Below are 23,017 nucleotides of genomic sequence, written 5' to 3'. Positions count from 1 at the left end.
GCCCACGTCGGTACAAGACTGGTTTTAGTGTTGGATCAATGGATGGACTCCAAGTTTTGAGGTTTAAAGTTGCAGAATAAATATGGCCCATTTATCAATGATATTCCATTGTTCCGTAGCAAGGTCAAGGTGGAACAAACTATAAAGCATCTTAGACAAACCTTGACAGGAGTGGTGCAGAAGAAAGTTTTTTTTTAGCTGGATGGTGCGGACTGCGGACGAAAGTTGAAATGCCATGGATTTCCCATTCGTGAAACCTCCACGTATAGGGTTCTCAGTTCCTTTTGCCAGAAAAACATAGGGTACTCAGTTCCACGTGTGCTCAGAAACTCTCTCTCATGGTCCTTGGATGAAAAATCAAAGCATAGACCTATGATCATGCGATGGATAGGAATTTGATGGTCGTCGGGATGATACCACTGGTCTCCCCCGCCTCCACCATTATAGCCTGTTCTTACTTCTTGCTCGACAGATGGATGGCTAGGATCATCCTAAAACTGTGGCCAACCATCTCTGTATTAGAGTTCACTTCTGCTACACCATCACCATGTAGAAAATGTTAAAAAAGATGGAATCTAGCTCGACAGGAAAATCTTAGATAAAGTAATCCATCCCAGTAAACACAGTAAAACAGCATCGACGGAATTAAGCTAACGCGATATATTCACATGACTGCACATAAAATATTATAGATATTTACAGGAGACAACCTTACCAATTCTAATAAAAAGACTAGACAATGCCTACGCTTTTCCCCTTGGCTTCACAAGGGTGTCAAACAAATACTTCAAGGTTTAGACCATTATCACCGTACACAAATCAAATGACTGAGAAACTTCCATTTTTCTCATCTGTAAATGCAACACTAAAAACACAGGACCCAAACAAGCACAAGCTCCAAATACCAAATCAGAAACGAGAAGGGAGAGATTGGTAACCTTCTTGGTTTATCAAAAGCTTACACCCAGCTGTGAGGCATGATACAAGACATCCCGGCTTTGGATGAGCCACCAAGAACTTGAGTCTCAGTGTTTGGGTCTATACTTCTATTTCCTGCCAGCATCGCCATCAGACTACCCCCATGCACCCTACCTTCAGGAAGAGAAACTGGACCTGGTGGTGCGCTTACTTTCAGAATTGGATGACTAACTTGTGAAGGCAGCTGCAGTGACATTGCTGGATGTCCGTATCCTTTTGAATAGATAGCATTCCAACCTGTAAGGTTCCCTTCACTGCTATCTAACTTCCTGAGATCAACATTCATGTCATCAGAAGTAACAACCTGTTTCATCTTCTCAGGTTTGCAAAGTTTTGGATCTTCAACTTTAGGTGCCAATGTGCCACCTCCATGCACCCGCCTGTCTTGCACCAAGGCATTATGGGCAGCACAGAGTCCAGTTTTTCCCCTTGCAAATCGATCACAAGGGGCTGCTTGGCCTCCAAACTCTGACCCCAGCTGCCCCCAAGAGCACCTCTTCCCCCCACCATGTGCTTTGCAGAAGTCGGTGCTCCCTTGGGCACTCTTCCCACATCCTTCAAATTTGCACCTCTTGCCCCCTCCATGGCGGACACAGTAATCTGTCCGTCCCCTAGCACTCTTGGTGCACTCTGATACAGCACATCTCTTTCCACCTCCATGTGCAACACAGAAACGCGTACCTCCATGGACACTCTTTGGGCAGACTCCACCTCCTTGAAATGAGCACCTTTTCCCCCCACCATGGCCCTTGCAGAAGGGTGTGCTTCCTTCTGCACCTTTTGTGCACCCTATAACTGTGCACCTCTTGCCTCCACCATGTGCCTTGCAAAACACTGTGCTCCCTTGAGCCCCTTTAGTGCATGCTGGAAACTGACAACGACGGCCACCTCCATGAGAGATGCAAAGGCCAGAGAGTCCTTCTGCACTCTTTGTGCAGTTCTCCTTCTGGCACCTCTTGCCACCTCCATGACGGATACACAAGCCAGACTTCCCTCTTGCAGCTCGGATGCAACCCTCATGACTACATCGCCGGCCACCCCCATGTGCAATACAGTAATCTGTTCGGCCTTCGGCACTCTTCGTGCACCCAAGGAATTGGCAACGACGACCACCACCATGGGCCTTGCAGTACACAGTACGACCTTCTGCTCCCTTGTTGCAACCAACTTTCTGGCACCTCCGACCACCTCCGTGGGCAATACAAAGGCCAGAAGCACCCCTGGCTCCCTTTGAACATCCTTTGAACTGGCATGACTTTGCACTAGTGATGCGGTTTTGTTGCTGATGCTGCTTTGGCTGAGTTACCCCGGAAGTACAGGTGGCTGATATTTTTGGTGTGGCTGCCATGTTTGATGAGAGATTTTGAATGATGGATCCTGGATCTGCTTTGCCAGGTATTTGGTTAAGAACAAAGCCAGGCATGGTGTTCGGTAGTGTGCGCAACAAAAACATAGAATCCTTCATTTTATCGCAGGAAGATGTTGATCCTTCATCCAACTGTGGGTTCATGCTAACCATCATTGGCATTTCTAAATTGTTCTTTAGAGTTGAGTTGAGTGTGACACTTGTTATATCTGACTCAGCAGGTCCAGTTGAGAGACTTAGTTCGAGGTCAAACTTGGGTCTCACTTCCAGCTCCTTTGGAGTAGCAATGGCAGGCTTCTTAGGGCTAGGTGACTTCTCATTCCCCAAGTGCAGAACAAAATCCAAGGCAATGTCCATTGAAGACTCCTCCTCAGTTTCTTTGGCTGAAGACATGGTTGTGCATGCAGTTGCCGAACTTCCCTTACTGTCTGAAGAACTTGATGGATGGCCTAGCCCAAGAACTAGAGATGAGCCATCTCTTAGGCCCATTGACCCATCAATCATACTCCACTTCCTTTTAATTCCTTTTGATGTCAAAAAGTGAGGAAAAGAAGCACCAGTGGAATCAAGCCTTAAGGTGGTATCTGTGCAACAATCAGCCCTAACTTCTCCAACTTGTATGACTTTGCTCAGATTCTCAAATGCATTAGGAGAAGGGTTAGGATCAAAGAAACCCAAGTTTTGAAACCTGGGATCCATGTACTCTTTTTTTCCAAAAAAAAAAAAAAAAGACAAAGATCCTCTTCACCAAACTAAATCTCAATATTATGAAGAAAAAAGCAGCCTGCCTGACTTCCGGGGACAAAAGAGGGACAATGAGAAAAGTTTGTTTTTTTGTTTTTTTGAACGGTTAGTGTTAGAGGTGTGCAAAAGAGTTCATTCCACCCCCCCCGCTGACAAACCCTGATGTGTCACAACGATCCATTTTGTGAGAGTCTAAGGAAACACTTGGATCAATCAGTAATAGCAGATGAAGACAAATCCACAAGAACTTCTATACTTCACACAGGCATCATTGCAACCAATCATCCTGTTTCAGGAGAAGTTGTGTGATTAGAGAAATAGCATGGTACAGGCATTGAATCCAGATATGAAACAGAATTTTGAAAAGAAAAGGAAAATAAGACCAATAAAACAAGTGGACAATTAGATGGGAAAAACTCATTGACAACAATTTACATGATCTTTCAACCCAAGGCATGCTTACATCAAAAGATAAGAAAACTAGAACCTTTTATCCTAATCAGACCACAGTGAAGGCTTTGTTCTGGTGCATTGTCACTAAGATTGCTCCAACCCCAGTAGTTAAATGTTTTGAAAATTATAATGGTAATATAAATGGTGGAGTAAGATTAACTTGAGTTGAATTGTATATTGTAATGTAAATCATAGGATTGTTTCTGTTTTGTACAAAATTTTCAACAACTTACATATACATGCACCAAAAACCTAACTATATATAGAAAAATATTTACCCATTTTTAATCCATATGCACCATATATGCACTTGATAAAATAGAGAGCTTACTACATGCACCAATGTAAGATTGTTAAACCAAGTTTAACTTGAAGTTAATTAACCTAAATATTTATACCAAAAAACTTAACCTACACATAATGGATCTTAAACCTATATATGGCGAAAAATATATTTGATATGGTTTCTAAAGGTGTTTTTTGGTAAAAAAGGTCTAAAATAACATAATAAATTTGATTATAACAAGGGTTCAACACAAAGCCCCTAGCAAAAATGTAAACAAAGGAATGACTAAGAAGTAAGAACCAGATCCTGACTGAATTGATTTAAATCGCATGAATCATATAACTCATAAGGTAAGTTTCATGAAAAAAAACACAAGTCTTAAACAAAAATCACAAGATTTTTCAGAACTGAATCATGAATCATATTGCAAAGTGAAAGATTTTGACAACTATTAAGAAATTAAATCACAAAAAAGAGCATTCCATTAATACCGTTTAAATTAAGGTCAGTGCAACTCATAACAAGAAGATATTAATTCTTGCTTTCATTATTTATCTGTTTAAGGATGAATAACCAAATTACATGCAGACAGTAGGTAAACCCAACCTGTGATGTACACCATAGACATGGAATATGCATAGGATCTTCATAGCCTCCTAGTGCTATTGAATGATAGAAGTTACTTAAGAAGAAAGCTCAAACAACCAAAATTATCCCAAGAGACACATCAGTTCCAATAGGGTCATGTAAGAGTGCAACTTGGTTGGGCTTGGTTTGAGCATTTCTTCAGGGGACACAGACATGAGCTTGATGTAATGTAGAAACTAGAAGCTATATATTGCTTATGCGATTTGCACCCTGACATCTAAGACCTATTAGCAAAGCTTACAGATTACTCAGTTCCAAGAAAAAAAGGAGGGTAACAGATTAAGTAATTGCTTCACTCCCCAAAGAAACCAACAAAGCATATCTTTCAAATCAATCTTATGACATCCCACGGCACTGATGTAATTGCCAAAAAATGGGGTCCATGAACATCAAACCAAGGTTACCAAGGGGAAAAAGGAAGAAGAAAAGATGACGAGATAGATTTCCTTCAGAGCCAGGAAAAACCCTTGATGGCCAGAGAAAACAATCTTATGGGTGGGTTGGTGGGGGGGGGGGGGGGATGTCTGTTGTTTTCCATCTGATTTTTGGGCTTTACTTTCCAAGATATGGCCACCCATCTGTATGATTACATTTCCATGCTTGCAGGGCTAGCAAGCCATACAATAGAGGCATAAAATGAAGATAATATTCATTATTATGATTTTAACCAAGGAACTCTATTCAGATCTAGTTACCATCTTATTGACAAGATCAGAAGAAAACACATTTGGAACCAAATAGCAACATATTGAAGTAAACAAGTTGCAAGAAACCCATCTGGCCGTCTCAAAAAAAAAAATGCCAGACAATATATACACACGTGTAATTCAGATGCAGAAAAAAAGCAGCAGCAAAAACAATCTCAAAAGTTCTATTCCAAACACCAAAATAACTGATCTTGCTGAAAGATGAAATAGATGTGGCATTACAAATCGCTTTTTGGTGATGAAACCAGGGAAGCAGGATAGGTGACAACCCAGATGTAAACAAACTGGAAAAGCTACGCAAAGCTGGCTGACATTGAAAAACTTGCGAAAAAATAAGCAATAATTAAATAGCAGTGGATGAATCCGTTATTTCGTAATATGGTGACAAAAACGAAATAAACACAAGAACAAGAGTTACCAACAAATTTTACAGACTCGTCGCTATGGCGCCAGAAGCATGGAAGGTAGCACAGCTTGACTATTAAATCCGAAAAGGACCAAAAAAAAAATAACAAGACCCCACACTCTACAGAGAGAGAGAGAGAGGGGGGGGGGGGGGGGGGGAGAGAAAACAGAAGCAGATAAGTACGTCCTTACCAAAGAAGAAAGAAAGGAAGGCAAAAAGGAGATAATTGGAGAGAGAAAAAGTAACTCCTTTCCCGAGGGGAAATTTCCTGGCATATAAGAGAGAACCTACTTTCTTGACAAGCTTTCATAATTTTATACCTAAAAACTCAAAAAGTCTTAAGCGTCGTGAATTTCTGTAACCAGCCTTAAAACTGGATCAGACATGGAAGCAGGACCTATTTCTCAAGCAAAATCATATCACAATTACACAATCTTTATCCAGAAATTTAACTAGAAAGCTTTGGACCACAAATAAATTACCAGCATGTTATGTTACTAAATCAAACAAGCAAGTAACCGATACAGAATTCAAGTTTTGAAAATAAATGAAGGAATCAAGAGTCACACGAGCTTGAACCTACGCAGGTTCAACAGAACCAAACAATCTTCACAAGATCAAAAAACACAGAAACAGATTTTCCCACAAAAACACTGACGGAATGAGAAAATTGAGATCTCAGAGAGGAAACGCTGAACAATCGACACAAAAAATGGATAAAATTAGTACCTTGGCTTAAAACCGTAGAATTCCCAGCTTTCAGTTAAACGGATGACCCCTCGACATCGAACAGCAGGAGATAAGCAAACTAGGGTTTTGCGACTTCGGATAGGAAGACAGATTGAAGCAAAGGTTGGGGAAATAAGAACAAAGAGAAAGAGATAACAAAATAAATATGGAAAGAAAAAAGGGGCGCAGGTTAAGCTAAGGGTGGGGGTTCGGAGGACCGTCCTATGGACGGTTGGATGGTCGGGGGCACGCACTTGAAGCCCGAGCCTTCGTAGTGTGGCGATACGACGGGGTGAAACGCTACGCTCTGCCAGCTCAGCAGTGACACCAGATTCCACGCAGGCAGCGGCCCGTCACCGTCCGTGGTGCGCCTGCTGCGGGCCCTACATGCATGTTTTCTGAATATTATTATTCTATTTTTATTCGAGACGGTGGGCCCGATTTCGTGGCCTTCTTCAAACTTTTAACTTCAACACCGGCGGTTTTTTATTTATTTTTTGTCAGGCCCAAACACCAAACCGCTAAAAAAATCTGTACATGGTTTTCAGTCCCACCACCATCTTAACGTGACGCCCAGCACTAATTTCCGGAAGGTGACGTCATCAAAAGATCTCTGCGTCAACGGTTTTTGATCGTATATAGAATATCACAGCCGTTGGTTCCAGATCTTCTATCAAGTTTGAAAAAGAAGGAGACTCGATTTTTCTTCGAAGACCAAATTACGAAGTCGAGATATTATGTCATTGAATTCCAATCTGACGACTACGAATAGCTCACAGGTACTTACACGGTACTAGACCAAGTGATTGGTATAAAAAATGGAGGTTAGTTTGTGATCATATATCCGAGGGTACAGCGGATCAGAGTCACGGGGTCTCAACTCTCAAGTGTCATGGTCCTCAGGACCACCGTATCAATTTCCACCTTGTTTATTACATATGCGACATGTTTACTTGAAGATGGTTTGCAAGGAAAACAGGGTGCCGGTGCCCCCTAGACATTTCTTCTTTTTAAAAACAAAAATAAATAAAAACAGAAAGCGTTATTATTATTTTGTTTAATGGAGGTTGGGGAATTAACTTTACTACATAACGTTGATATTTGCCTTGGCTTCACGTCTAGGCCATAAAATTTGAATTAATATATTCAAATGATGTGATATAATGTTAATATTTATAAATGATAATTGTTTAAATATTTTAATATTTGAATGTAATTAATTAAAACAAATTAGTACATTTAAAAAAGTACAATATATATATTTATATATATTAAATTTAAATTTGTTGCACTGGAAAAAAAAATAAAAAGAAAAACTGCAGATCATCATTTACCTAGGGAAAACAACGGTCTGATCACAAAGAGAAAGGGGTTTTTCTTCAACCTAATAATAAACATTGCATGGATTTTAGTATGAACTTATTTAAGAGGTTATGGAAAACGAGTAAGGGTTCTTTTTATTTATTTTTTAAGCCCACTTGGGCAAATTTCATTAAAAAGAACTCAGGAAAATAAACTCAGGGCATGCGATTAGGTATGAGCCTTTAGAATTTTAAGCCAAACTTAGCAAGAAAATGACCAGCCTTGTTAGTGCTACGAGGAATTGATTAATTGAATTGGTTGGTTTGGTTTTGATTCAATATTTAAAAAAAAAAACTGAAGGTATCAGTTCGGTTTTGGCTAACTAATATAGAAAATCAGCAGTAAATTGAACTAGTTGGTGTGTATATAGATACATGCATATATATATATATATATATATATATATATATATATATATATATATATTATAAATTAATAAATATATATTATATATAAAATATATTTTTATATTTTTATAATATATTATAAAAACAAAAAACCAAAAAACTGACGAACCAAACCAATGGTTAACTAAATTGGTCAATTAGTTAATCGATTGATTTTGATTCGATTCAGCTACCAATTTTCCAAAAACCGATAATACTAGTTCAATTATAAAACAAGGCCAACGGTTCGATTAACTGAGCATCCCTAATGAGGAATGAGTTTCACGGAATTGTGAGGGAAATAATGAAAAAGAACTCTGCAATCGACAATTATATGTTAAATTTGCCACCAAAGTGATACCCAATTCCAAACAAAAGTTAAACATTCAAAAAGCCCTCGAGACTCCACTTCCAAAGCTGACATTGGGGGGAGCTGAAGAACTCTAGCATAACAGAAGCCACCAAAACAATGACGGATTATAACTCCTACACCTGACGCATGAAGAATTCGAGGCTTCATCAAAGTTAATTTTAAAAAAGCCCTCTAGGGGTCTGGTCCAACGGGCACTTGCATTGTCCCTGTTAAAAGAAGAGGCCTGGTTCATAACCTGGCATTTGGATTCTATAACTGAACTCAGAAATTTGGGCCTCCGGCTACCGCCTCAGGAATCTCATAATGGGAAAAACTTTTGTTGATGGGGCCGACAGCCTTTGTTGGTGAGAACATTTTTGGCAATGCTACATTATCATAAAATGAGGTAAAATAATAATTATTCCTTATTTCTTTTTAACCATAATCATAAACATGGGTATGAATTGATGAAAGTGTCCAGCCTAAAATCGTTCTCAACAACATAGGTTATTGGGAGCCAACAGCCAAAGTTAACTCTTCATAATGGAGATTTTCAATCGATACCGATACCTTGCATCTTGCCTTCCGCATATGCCAAAGGAAGATAGCACCGCTAGCCAGAAGAGAAGCCACGTACGGGGGGAAACCATTATCAATCTTAGCCCATTCCCCTGACCATTGAGTCAGCGGGAAATTTTCATCACTAACCCAAAACCCCATGGATGAAAAGAACTAGATAGCTGTCTCCCAATTACATTGAAAGAAGAGGTGGAAATCGGAATTGAAGTCTTCTAGAACTCGAAATTAGAATCACCTATATTTGTTTGGTTAGACAGGAATTGGGATTGGGGTATTGGATTTTATAAAATATGCATGACTCCCAACGAGGGAGTATGAATGAGGATTAAAATCCTATAAATGGGTCATTTTGATTTTGATTCCAGACCCCAATTCTTGTGAGCCAAGCAGAACTTAAGTATATACCAGTTAACAAATAATAAGTGTTGTAAAGATTAGAGAAGATGATTTTAAGAATAAAGTTACAAAATATCATTCAACCATGTATCATGGCATTTAAGTAATAACAAAATATAAAGGGTGAAATAAAAGATAATAATATTTGATATTAAAATAAATACAAAAGTTGAAGAAAACGAAGAAAACAGAAAAATTAAAACTTTCTTTCCTTATAAACAATTTTACTTTATTATTAAAATCGTAGCGGAGGCCTTCCATTACAAACCATTTAATGACCCTAATAAGTATGAGAAATTGAAGGCACATATTTTGTTCAAAAGCCACTATTTTTACAAGTCCTATAAATGGTTGGACAGGGGTTGGCAAACTTGGGCTTTGGGCTTAAACCTCAAGATGGGCCGGTAACAAGCCCAAGATCTATATCTTAGGGTTGGGCTTAGGTTGGCCTTAAATCCGATTCAACCAGCCCAAGCGAGAGTGAAGAGAGATATAGGAAAGGGAGAGCTTTCTAACCATACATATTAGGGGAAAAGAGGGTTAATAGAGATTTTGTCAGAGCCTGTGAAAGTGTTTAGGTGAGAGGACCCTATATAATATGATATAGATGAAGTTCTCAATTTTGCTCGATTGTGCCATTGAAGAATTGTATTGGCCCATTTATCATTAGATAGTCCACTTTCAAGTAGACAAGAGACAACTAATTGCCTAATGGTGGCCCCCAATGTTCTATTTCTATTATTTTTTATCAACCATCAATCTCAGTAGCATAGAGACCGACATTCCTTTTAGATTTTTGTGTCCCAAACTCATGAGTTCTGAGTCCTGACCATGTGCCTAACCCAGAGAAGCAAAAAACAAAATCTCATCTTGTTTGGTTTGACAAAGAAAAAGTGATTTGGTGATTTGGACACCACCTTTTATCTTCATTAAAGAAAACAATGTTGCCAAAGAGTATATTTCTACATATGATGTGGCATTACCAAAACAAGTGATGATTTGGTGAAACTTTTCCATTAACGGTATAATTATTTTCAGGATGAAATACTTGGCCTATATTTTCTATCCTTTACAATGGATATGTCTCTAAACAAAATGTCATAAGGCATAGATGATGTAGCTGATGCAGTTGAGATAAGTCTTATATGATGATGATGGTTTTCTTTTACTTTGCAATGAAATCTATAATTTTCCTTGCCATTTAGGTTGAAACAATTTAGGAGTAGGGGGTAGAAATAATATATAGCTGAACTTAAAAAAGAAAAAGTTATATATGTCCATTTCACAGAGAAACAAAGACACCTTATTAAACAAGGTGGGGCTCATGTAATCACCATTTTTAACAAAAAAAAAAATATTGCTGCACTATCATTTCCCAAAGGAATGTTTGAAACTTAGACAATCTTCCAAAATGAATGAAAATTTAACAATTCCCTATTTTACAAAGTTTATTTACATGTTAAATATAAAAAACTAAGAAGAGTAAGTTTTGGAAAAGAACATTATTTTATTTTTTATTTTTTATTTTTCAGAGATTCATCGTGGAACACTAGACAAATTAAGAAGAAAGAATTTATTTCCTTTTTGGTACCAATTTCCATGGAGTTCATCATCTATTTTTCACCTTCATATATACAATCAAATGCAACCATAATTTTATCTCATTTATCAAAATCATCAGTCAGCTAAATCACTTTGATAGTGCATGTCTTCATTTTGATGGGTTAATGCTTAAACCAAAAATACTAACATGGTGACTCAACATCAACTAAGAAAGTGAAATAACATTAATAAATAAAACCAATTAGGATATGATGCCTCAATTTAAAACTAGAAAAAGTAGATTAAGATGGTTTGGTCATGTATATAGAAGGCCATTGGCAGCACTTGTAAGAAATCGGTTGCAAGTTAAGGGAGTTGGTTTGATCATGTGTGCATGTTAGAATGTGTTTGAATAGTTTTTTACGAGGAGGAGATCCCGACTCAGTTAAAGGGACTACAAGTACATGAGGTAGACAAAAAAATGTGTCAAAATAATAAGAAACGTTTTTAAGTTGTCATAATTAACAATGGATATGGCATTAAGGCCTCGTTCACTTTTCAGTAAATTATTTATCCGGGTAAATGCAATTACCTGGGTAAGTTTTTGCTGGGAAACATTTACTCGGGTAAGTGCATTTTTCCATGCTCTTTTATTTCCTAGGTAAATAATGCAATGACCATTTTAGCCATAAAAATTCATTATTAAAAGGTGCATTTTTATCCCATTCAAGTGTTGACAAATTTCCCTCTAGGTGGAAAAATTATTTACACACCTAGGGGATAGGTATCACTTATCTGGGTAAATGGTACTTAGGAAAATAAACTTTCCCTTGTCCCCACATAAATCTGAAAAACGAATATAAGGGGTTCTTGGTGAATAAAAATCAAAATTCCATTAACTAACTTTCCCCCTCTCAAAATCTCAGTATATATATATATATATATAACTCCAAACTTATCTAAAAAGGTCCAGACCAATAAAAAGAGACGTGTGATTGCTTTTTACAAATAAAAGATGGTTCATTAGGGTTTAGAACTTTTACTATTTACATACGTGGAAATCTGGATATCTTTTTTCTGGGTGTTTTTCTTTCTCTGTCTGTTTGTCTCTGCATCAAAAGTAAAGAAATATCTGACCCTATTTTTCATTCATAATGCAACATATGTTCTTTCATCTCCACCATTTCTTCAAAGTCTTACTTCACTTGACACCACTATAGCCGTATTAGTGGACGGCCCAATTCGCTTTTGTTATTATTGGAGGACCTTTTGTGGAGAATATGCCCTCTACGATTCCCTTCATGTTCATGGCTGCACGTAATGCTTGTTTCTTGCATTTGCGATTCTCCCCTGTATTAAAATCTATCGTTGTTTTTATAATTAGAAACATGTGTCAGTCACATGTATGGAATCGGAACGAATCCAAGTTGAGAGCCCACGAAATCTCGTGTCTCGGGGACCAGATAATTTGGACGACCTTCTTAATGGCCGGAAAAAAAAAATTCCGGCCCGGCCCGGCAGAATTAAATTGAGAAATATCTAATGTAATTATCAGATATAAAACCTTTTTGAGTTTCTGACGATCATACAAATCTTCCCTATAATTTCATTCTAACAAATACCTTGAAAAATTCGACAAAAATCTCTCCTAACGCTGATCCAGACCAAAAACGTTAGACTGATGCATTAAAAAATATTTATACCTCCATTGACGTTTTTGAAATGTAGTTAAACCTCTCCTCACCTTTAACAGTTGCAAAGACCTCGCCTCACTTTTGGTTTAAAAGTTGTTTATTGACCCCTTATATTAATTCTAGTGGACTGGAGAGTGAAAAATTCTCAAACTAGTGACTACCTTACCAAAATTACCCTTCTAGGATTATTCTGCCATCTTGTGAAATAATTCCCACTTAGTTCTTCTTTTCCAGTTCTGCCGTCCAACTCAATATTCTCAAGGATTCTACAAAAAACCCTGTTTGCAAACAAAGGATACCTACTTGTTGAAGGTGATTTCACACAATTTTTTGAGTTTATTTTAATTTTTTTTTTAAGTTTTTAGAGGTAGTTTTTTTTCATGCGTTGAATAATTATTAACCTAAGCTTTTTGTGTTTTTTTTTAATTCTTGATTTTTCTTGATCTATTATTGTTTATATAGCAAACAGGGCAAGTAAAACGTATATATAGATTGTACTTGAGTCTAGAACAGATCATACATTGTTTTGTTATTGTTTATATAGGCAACTTAACTGTTTGTTTAGTACCTGGGTCTACTCGTCAAGGGAGGTCTTTGCAACATTTAAAGGTGAGGGGAGGTTTAAGTACTTATCAGAAACGTTAAGGGAGGTTTAAGTATTTTACCCAAACATGATTCATGGGTATTTTGGGTATTTTGCAAAAAAATTGAGCAATAAATATCTATTTCTGTTAAATTTTTTAACGGGTTACTAACAGAAGGGGTCAGTAAGCAACTTTTACACCAAAAGTGAGGGGAGGTCTTCGCAACTTTCAAAGGTAAGGGGAGGTTTAAGTACATTTTAAAAATGTCAGGGGAGGTTTAAGTATTTTACCTTTTTTTTTTAATATTGACTTTACCTTTTTATAAATTATTTTATATACAAAATTACTTAAATAACCCTATAAAACTAGACAAACACCTCCTTTCAATTTTCATCCTCTCCCTTCAAACTCCCATCCCTAAACTCATCGACTCTGTTCGATGAGTTTTTGGTATCGAGAAGAGAGAAACCCTAAAAGTGGGCTACAATTTTTGGATAGAGCTTGATACCACTATAAACATCTACTTCTACTAATATCCAGAAGTGGGCTACAAAGAATTTGCGTTCTAGATATAAGTATACAAACAGAAGCCCCACATAGGGATGCAAACGGTTTGGATCGGATTCGAATCAGTGTATATTCGAATATGATATGACATTGTTCATGTTGAATTTGGTCTGACCCAAAGATCCGATCGGATTAGATAGGACTCGATTTGAATTTGAATCCTATCAGTAAGTTGGATATTTAGATTTGATCCAATCTGACTTGTTTTTTTTTCTAATTAATAAATTATTAAAAGAAAAGTAAATATACTAATTTAAATAAAGCAAAAACAAAAGATACAAGTATTTTTTAATTATTTTCGTCATATATATACATGCTTTTTATAAAAAAATAAATAATATAACAAATTTATAAAAATATAATATAAAAAATATATTATAAATAAAGAAATAATATATATATATATATATATATATATATATATATATATATATATATATATGTATTATATATATTTATAAATATATAATATATATTAGATCGGATCTTCTTGGATCGAATAGGGGTGATCCGAATCTGATCTGATTTCTAATAGGATCCTATTATCCGATCTGAAGATCTGAATAGGGGTGATCCGAACTCGACCAAATAGGATCAGATTGGATCATGATTCGATCCATTTGTACCCCTACCCCTGTAGAAAAAAGTTTTCTTTTGCAAGTCTGAAGAGATTGAAGCACGCTTAATTAGTTACACTATTTCTTAAAAAATACAGGTGGCTAGCAAGGGCAACAGTGGGGGGATGAATGGGTTGAACCAAGGTTCAAAGTATTGACACATATTGGCCCGTATTGGTTGATATTTATCGTTCTGGGACCCTTCCGATATGCCCCTATAGTGGGTGTATTGGGGGTCTGACCAGTTTAGGGGGTGGAGGAGCCCTAAACCGCCCCTTGAACTGATTTTGAAAAAAAATAAAAAAAGGCATAAAAATGTGTATCAATTCGCTCGATACGCCCCTATCAGTGTATCGGGGCATATCGATATTTTGAACCTTGGGTTGAAACAAGGTGCACCTAAAGAACCACATTGAGGTTGTTTGGGACCTGTGCATTTCACGACCATTCCGTTTCACAAGTGATTCCCAATTCACAAGTGATTCATCTCATATGTTTTTTTTGAGAAACACAAAAAAAATGGGATGTAGGCTAACTGAATGTTTAAAGTGATTTGGCTTAATATTATAATATATTTATAGGGGTTTTTATGATTCGGTCCACCCCTAGGTGAAGCTAGGATTTCCTAGCGGTGGACTGAATCCTGCCCGTCCGTAGATTGATGCCAAATTCATGGGCAGGATGTGGTTTATATGGGGGCTACTAATAGACTAAGAGGGGGCTGCAAAAAAAAAAATTATGAGGGGGATTGCAGTCCAAAAATCTCATATTTATAATGACAGTTGTATGATCCCACCTGTAGATTGATGCCAAATTCACAGGCAGGATGTAATTTATAAGGGGGGCTACTAGCAGACTAGGAGGGGGTTGCAAAAAAAAATTATGAGGGGGATTGCAGTCCAAAAATCTTGTAGTTATAATGACAGTTGTATGACATCTCAAAAAGTAGTTAGCTTTTTTTAAATTTCAATGTACCATGTCACCATAATGATTCAAGATCAACTAGGTGGTTCAAGAAACAAAAGTTTGGCATTTCAAGAAACTCCTCCTTTCTCGAATCCTAAAGCTAATTATTACAAAAACATTTTTTTTTTAAAACAAGGCTACTGATGAGGGAGGATTTGGCCCTCCAATAATATCGTGACACCCGGCACCTTGTGACAACTAGGTGTAGCCTCCTGACAACTAGGTGCAGCTCGGCACCTAGACAAGGCAGCACTTACAGGTAGCTCGCCACTAGACCTGTTCATGGGCCAGGCTGGGCTCGGGCCGGGCTTTTACTATTCATTAACAGAAATATATTAGGCTCAAGCCCGAGCCCGACCTGACCAGCGGGCCTACAACTTGGACCCGAGCCCGGCCCTAATAAAAAGCCTGAAGCACGAGCCCGAGCCCGAAGCCCGACCTAATAAAAAAATTAGAAAATTTCCCTATTCAATAATCAATATAAATCAGAATTTATTTACATTAAAAAAATATATAAATTCAAAATTTATTTATATTAAAAAATATATATAAAGAAGGGAAAGAGGATGTGGAGAAGAATAATTTGGTTGGACAAAGAAGAAAAAGAGGTAAAAAAAGAGGGGTATTCAACTAGGTTTTCTAGGTTTATTTATAGGTCGGGCCGGGCTATTTTGGCAAATCCCGAGCCCGGCTCGAATTTATTGCGGGCCGTCGGGCCATCGGCCCATGAATAGGTCTACTCGCAACCATGCAACACTTACAGGTAGCTTGCCACTAGGCAGTTCGCCACCATGCAACACTTACAAGCAGCTCGCCACTAGGCAACTCACCACCATGCAACACTTACAGGTAGCTCGCCACCATGCAGCACTTCACAGGCAGCTCGCCATCATGCAGCTCGACACCTTACAGGCAACTCGCTTCCTAGTAAGACTGACCACCGCATGACAACCCCGAGGAGCTCACCACCGTACCCCACTTTTTACGGGATTGTGACTTGTAACGACTATATTAGCTCACCCACTTCCCGATTTAGGTGGAAATGGGCAACCTTACCGGTTGGTGGCTTTATCACCCACCTAACACGAAAACGTGACCCATCACAGCAGGAATCCAGGAACTGCTCCACCAAACCCACGAGGACTTCAATATATAAAGGCCTCACCCCCTAGGGGCGAAGGGAAGAAAAATGAGATGGTAACCCCTACTCTCTAGCTCTCTCATTCTCTAATATCATTCTCAGCTCACGACTAAGTGCTGACTTATCCATTGGAGTGACATTGCTGGGTAAACACCCCCGGGTTCTCTGATTCAGTTCTTGCAGATCAACCAGGTCCGCCGTCTACAAAGATGAGCAGATCATCTCTTGTAGGGAGCAACCGGGTTGCGCGACACCAGGGAGCTCCACTTCAGCCTCTGAGTCATCGGCCACCTGGGAACAGACGGGATGACGAGGTACTTAGCCAAAAAAAGATACATAGCCAGAAATGGTAACATCATATGGCGCCGTCTGTGGGAATACGCTACAAAAAGCTAAGTTCTCATTCTACAAAAAGCTAAGTTCTCATCCTATAAAAAGCTAAGTCCTCTTCTCCCAGAAAGCTAAGCCCTCACTTTTTAGAAACAGAAGCTCTCGCTTCATAGTTTTCATTTTTTATGAACTCAAAGAAATTGAAGCTCTCGCATTACGAGGCAGATGCAGCGCAGTCATAGCTCTAAGGCGTCCACTCGGCGGCCTGGTGGCCCGGCCCTGGCGCGACCTGGCGACGTAGCACATGCGTCGACCTAGTGACTTGCTCGCCAACGAATTCGGCATACATATCCAAACACTCTCACGATCCTTGGAAGTTGGCCCATGTGCCAAACACTCTAGGATTCTCGAACCACTTAGACGACCTCGTAGAAATCTCGGATATGGTGCGTGAAAACCACGCCAAACAATGCTTATATAAAGGCACCAACCCCAGAAGCAAGTAAGCAAGTTCTAGCTCTCAGACTTTGTGATTTTTAGCTCACAGTCTACTATGAGAGTACTGACTTAAGCACCAGAGCGACCTCACCGGGTTAGCCACCCCGGGTCCTCTAACATTTAGTCCCTTGTAGGTCCCTAAAGAGCAAAGAAGCTCATCAATCCAGCTCAGCACCTCATAGGTAGCTCGACACCTGGTTAGCCCGACACCTCACAGGTAGCTCGGCACTTGGTCAGCTCGGCACCTAGTCAGCTCGACACCTCACAGGTAGCTCGGCACCTGGTCAGCTCGACACCTCACAGGAAACTCGGCACCTGGTCAGCTCGACACCTCACAGGCAACTCGACACCTGGTCAGCCTGGCACCTCACAAGCAGCTTGGCACCTCACAGGCAACTCGGCACCTCACAGGCAGCTCGACACCTCACAGGCAGCTCAACACCTGGTCAGCCTGGCACCTCACAAGCAGCTCGATACCTGATCAGCCTAACACCTCACAGGCAGCTCGACACTTCACAAGTCCCAATAGCCTCCTTGGCATGGACACTTAAGACCCAGTCGCCTCTTCGACATGAGCACCTAAGTCCCAGTCACCTCTAGGGCATGGGCAAGCTAAGTCCCAGTCGCCTCTTTGTAATGGGCACCTAAGTCCCAATTGCCTTCTCGACATGGGCGAACTAGTCCCAGTCGCCTCCTTGGCATGGGCACTTAAGACGCAATCGCCTCTTCGGCATAGACAAAGTCAAGGAGAGTGGACTACAAGTCGTTCCCAGAGCCTAAGGGCTAAAGTACTGAACTGGTAGAGACCTCGACACCTTAGGGGCAGCTCGCTTCCAAGCAGCTCCCAGAGCCTAAGAAATTGAATAAGCGCTTATGAGCTCGTCAAATTACGGGCCAAAAGGAGAAATCTACTCCCTTCGCCGAGTTACTTTCAGCTCGGGAGTGGGGGGCAAATGATGAGGGCTGATTTGGCTCTCCAATAATATCGTGACACCTGGCACCTCGTGACAACTAGGTGCAGTTCGACACCTAGACAATGCAACACTTACAAGCAACTCACCACCAGGCAACTCGCCACCAGGCAGCACTTACAGGTAGCTCGCCACTAGGCAGCTCACCACCATGCAACACTTACAGGTAGTTCGCCACTAGGCAATTCGCCACCATGTAGCACTTCACAGGCAGCTCGCCACTAGGTAGCTCGCCATCATGCAGCCCAGCACCTTACAGGCAGCTCGCTTTCTAGTCAGACTGATCACCGCATGACAACCCCGAGGAGCTCACCACCGTAACCCGCATTTTACGGGATTGTGACTTGTAACGGCTATATTAGCTCACCCACTCCCCGATTTAGGCGAAAATGGGCAACCTTACCGGTTGGTGGATTTATCACCCATCTAACACGAAAACATGACCCATCACAATGGGAATCCAGGAACTGCTCCACCAAACCCACGAGGACTCCAGTATATAAAGGCCTCACCCCCCAAGGGCGAAGGGAAGAAAAAAGAGATGGTAACCCCTGTTCTCTAGCTCTCTCATTCTCAACTCGCGACTAAGTGCTGACTTAGCCATCGGAGTGACCTCGCCGGTAAACATACTCGGGTTCTCTGATTCAATTCTTGCAGATCAACCAGATCTGCCATTTACAAAGATGAATAGATCATCTCCTGCAAGGAGCAACCGGATTGCACGACACCAGGGAGCTCCACTTCAACCTTTGAGTCATCGGCCACCTGGGAATAGACGGGATGACAAAGTACTTAGCCAAAAAAAAAGATACGTAGCCAGAAACACTTACATCACCTACCAAATACCATTCTTTACCGATTCCATTTATTTGCTGATGTGGCGTGTATGGCACATCACATAAACGGAACGGTCATGAAATGCACCGGTCCCAAATAACCTCATTATCGTTTTAGAGATGGACCCCAACATGGAGTTGACAAACCATTCCTAAAGATTATATACCCAATCTCACCAAAACTGCCATTGACACATCAAAGATGCTTTGGGAACTCTATCTCCTCAACGTGAAAACCTCGGAGACGGAGGCCGTGGGGGGTTTTTCGGATCCATCACTCGACGATGGCATGTCCCTCATATCTCTGCTGCTAGTGTGTACCCGTAAGAGCTCCAATCAGGAGGCAAGAGCATTGGTGACAATTCCAGTTTAGAAAAGAGCGGCTACAGGGAGCTTGTTGTTCCTATGGGTCCTCTTTTAGGTATTGGCTATTTGGCGCGAGCCCTGGAATGCAAAAGTAGATCAAGGTTTAAAATACCATTATGTATGGGCCCCTATTGGGACTTCTCTGATACGTCGTTAGAGGGATGTATCGGGTCAGGCCATGATTGAAAAGGTAATTGAAACTTAAACGGATTCCTCTGAATTGGTTTTAAAAAAATAAATAAAATATAAAAAAAAACATCGATAGAACGTGCCAGCCTGTATTGATATTTAGAAACACTTTATGCATCGGATTGTGAATCTTGATGAATGATGATAAAAAGGTGAAGAATGAATTGAAAATGATAAGCCAACAGCCGCCTGAGAGTTGTTTGCTGGGACGGAGCCACGATTCTTCGTTCTTCACTTGGTTGGGGCCACTGCCTCTCAAGTTCTCAACCCTTAAACCTCTGGTCCCGCATATTGTGAGATTCCGTCTAGGTATGGAAGGAGGTTCAAAAGTTTACAATAAAATTATAAGGAATGCTTTTATGATTGTTAAAAAATTTAGGAGAGGATTTTAATGAAATGGGTTGTTAATTATTTACATCTCGTGCGTGAATGGTCGAATAGATCAATGCTTCCCTTCTGATAACGATTGTGAGCTCTTAATGGCTGAAATGGTTTATTGGGTTGATTAACAAACTCACTAAACATTTGTATTCTTGTTTCCCTTGTTCGTCTAAGCTCGTTGATGTTGATTTGAAACCTAGAATCAATCCATTTGCAAAAGGCAAAGAAAGAAAGATATTAATTGAAGTTACATTTAAAACAAAAATAGGATTATATATTCATTTGTGTAAATGCATTTTGCACGCGCATTATCCATGTGTCCCAAATACCAGATACAGCAGAGGGGGACAATTGAATTCAGAGGCTGCTTCTAGTCCCTGCCCCATGGTTGCATAAATAACCAGGTAATGTGAGAGCTACGATTCATATAAGGTTGCAAATGGATTGGATTGAATTGGATATATGCATATCTGAATTTGATTTATTTATATTTAAATTTGAATTTGAATTCGATCATATATATACATATATATTGGATGGGTATCTAATGGATTTGAATTAAAGTCAGATTATAATCAAAATATTATAAAATAATAAACAATGACTTTACTATTATATTTTATGAACAAAACGAAGTGATTTTTTTTTGGTATGAAACTTGATGGAAATTTAGTGAAAATACATTGAGATGAACTTCAATTATAGATATAATAAAATTTTAAAGTGGAATTAGGGTCACCCTTACGGAGCTAAATCCATATATCCATAAGCATGATATTCTTATTAAATTGGTATACCAATTACCAAATGTGAGCTTTCATCAAACAATAAACATGCAATATAAATAGTTGAGACTTGAGAGAGCAGGATAGCTCATGCGATGAGGATGCCCTTGAGGCCTTGAGCCTCAGTCGTGTCAGTGTAAAAGTGGATATGGGCGTTGCGGGGCGCTTTCAAGTTTCAATCACAAAGTCTGTTGTGGCCACTAGCAAATCGGACCTCCAATTTGAGTCCAAACTGACAACGTGTAAGATTGGTGGCCAATTAAGGAGGAGGAAACCTTTACTTTTAGAGTTTTAGGCTTGCTGCTGGATATAAAATATAATATCTTCTCGATTTTATTATTTTTGGTATGGAAAGTGGGCGGATCGTAAACACGTCAACAAGGTAGGAAGTTGGAAACCAAGTGGAAGTGGGAGGGAGCGAGAACTGAGAAGGCGGTGGGTGGCACTGGCAGATAGCTAGAAAGGAGAAACAAAAAAGAGAAGAAGGGAGGGGACCAGTGGACCAGTGGACCAGATCCACATCCACTCAGACTCAGCACAACAACAACGTTATAAGTGGTAGTACTAGTGGGGGTGAGGTGGGGTAGCGTTGTCACTTGTCACGCACTGGCCACGCGATCATGTGCATTGGCGACTGGAGAGCTCAGTGGAGGGAGTCTGGACTCTGGAGACCTCCAGAAGCATAACTTTAAGGGGGTCCTTCGAAGGTTCTGGTTGTGCCAAGTCCATGTCTCACCACGTGTTCCCTTTGTGGGACCCGGCTGTTGTTCCTTTTGCCATCTCTCATACGTAAATAAAAGTCCTTTTGTTTTGCAGCATTTGGTGGATTTGGTTGGTCCACGATGCAGATCCAACATAGGCAGCCGAGCTTGATTCCTATGCTGCTCGTGGTCACTGCTCCTGTTTTTTTTTTTTTTTAAACAATGGAACCGTTCTATGCAACTAGTTCTGATTTCTGAAAGAAGTTTAAGAAGCATCGGAAAAGCTAAGGCACAATAAGAAATTAGGAATTAGGAGAGTAGGGTGGGTAGAGATGGGAATGATTTTCCCTACAGGTATCGGGAGCATTTTTCACCCCATGGGTCTCCTATACCTGTCCCATGGGAATCCTTGCTTTTATATGTGTTAATATTTTTTAAAATATAACTGAATATGTTGAATGTATTTGAATATATTTTGATAGAATTATAAATTATAATTATTTTATTTAAAATGAAAATAAAAAATAATAATCTGAATTTAACATCATGAAAAAATGATGGGGAGTGGAGGGATGGGAATGGAAAAACACTATCTCATTCGTGGGGACAGGAATGGGGAGTGGCTCACTAGAGTTGCTCACAGTTCAATTAAATGAACCATGTTTTTTTTCTTTTTAAACTAAATCAGTCTTACCAGTTTTTTTATATCTTCAAACTGAAACCGAAACCAATACCACTGATTGACCGGTTTCTTTTTTTAATTCTTTATATTTATAGCATATACATACATACATACATATATATTGGTTGATTTAATTAACCACTAGTTTTTTTTAGGTTAACTGGAAACCGAATTGGTCCTTCGACTTTCCAGAAATACCAAACCAATCATTTCAGTTAACTTCATTTTTTTCTATTCGGTTCAGTTTTTTGGTTTTTAATGAACATCCTTATGGCTCATGGTCCCCGCCTTGTTGACATTTCTGAAGGAAACCAATCATGTATTGGTTAATGATATGGGCCAATATGCCCCAATATAGGTGATGCCCCAATATAGGTGATATTGGTAGTAATACAAGGTTTTAAACTTTAAACCTTGATTCTTAACAATAGGATACCACGTCGCAAGGGTATTTGTGGTTGTTTATTATGATTTATGCCCATATGTAGACTGTATTTGACCTCACACTGTCCTCACAACACAATATTTTCAACCCCATTTGGTTTGACCTGTGAATTGACTCAATCACGATTTTACTTTTGATCAACCTGTAATCTAATTATCTAATCATCTAATCGTTCATTAAGCTCAGTTTGGAATGAATACAAATACAAATATGTACAGTGCAAATACATACAAAAGAATATAAAATTAAAATACAATGTTTTGCACTCTATATATTTGTATTTTGTATTTGTACTCCTTCCAAACTGAAACTTAGTAATATAAAATTAAA

General features: G+C 39.3%; 1 protein-coding gene across 1 annotated transcript; it reads right to left on the bottom strand.

The window, feature by feature from the left end:
* Positions 1-642: 642 nt before the first annotated feature.
* LOC148879728 (WRKY transcription factor) lies at positions 643-6,586 on the bottom strand. The gene is made up of 2 exons (XM_088961378.1): positions 6,318-6,586; positions 643-3,374 (listed from the first exon to the last, which is right to left on the bottom strand). The coding sequence occupies exon 2, from the start codon at positions 3,041-3,043 to the stop codon at positions 959-961; it is 2,085 nt and encodes a 694-aa protein (XP_088817504.1). The 5' UTR covers positions 3,044-3,374; positions 6,318-6,586; the 3' UTR covers positions 643-958.
* Positions 6,587-23,017: the final 16,431 nt, after the last annotated feature.

The sequence above is a fragment of the Nelumbo lutea genome, chromosome 1, assembly GCF_056320005.1.
Source record: "Nelumbo lutea isolate HS-2025 chromosome 1, American lotus-T2T, whole genome shotgun sequence".
Taxonomy (NCBI): domain Eukaryota; kingdom Viridiplantae; phylum Streptophyta; class Magnoliopsida; order Proteales; family Nelumbonaceae; genus Nelumbo; species Nelumbo lutea.
The sequence above is the reverse complement of the archived record's forward strand: the minus strand, read 5'-3'. Positions and strand labels throughout refer to the sequence as shown.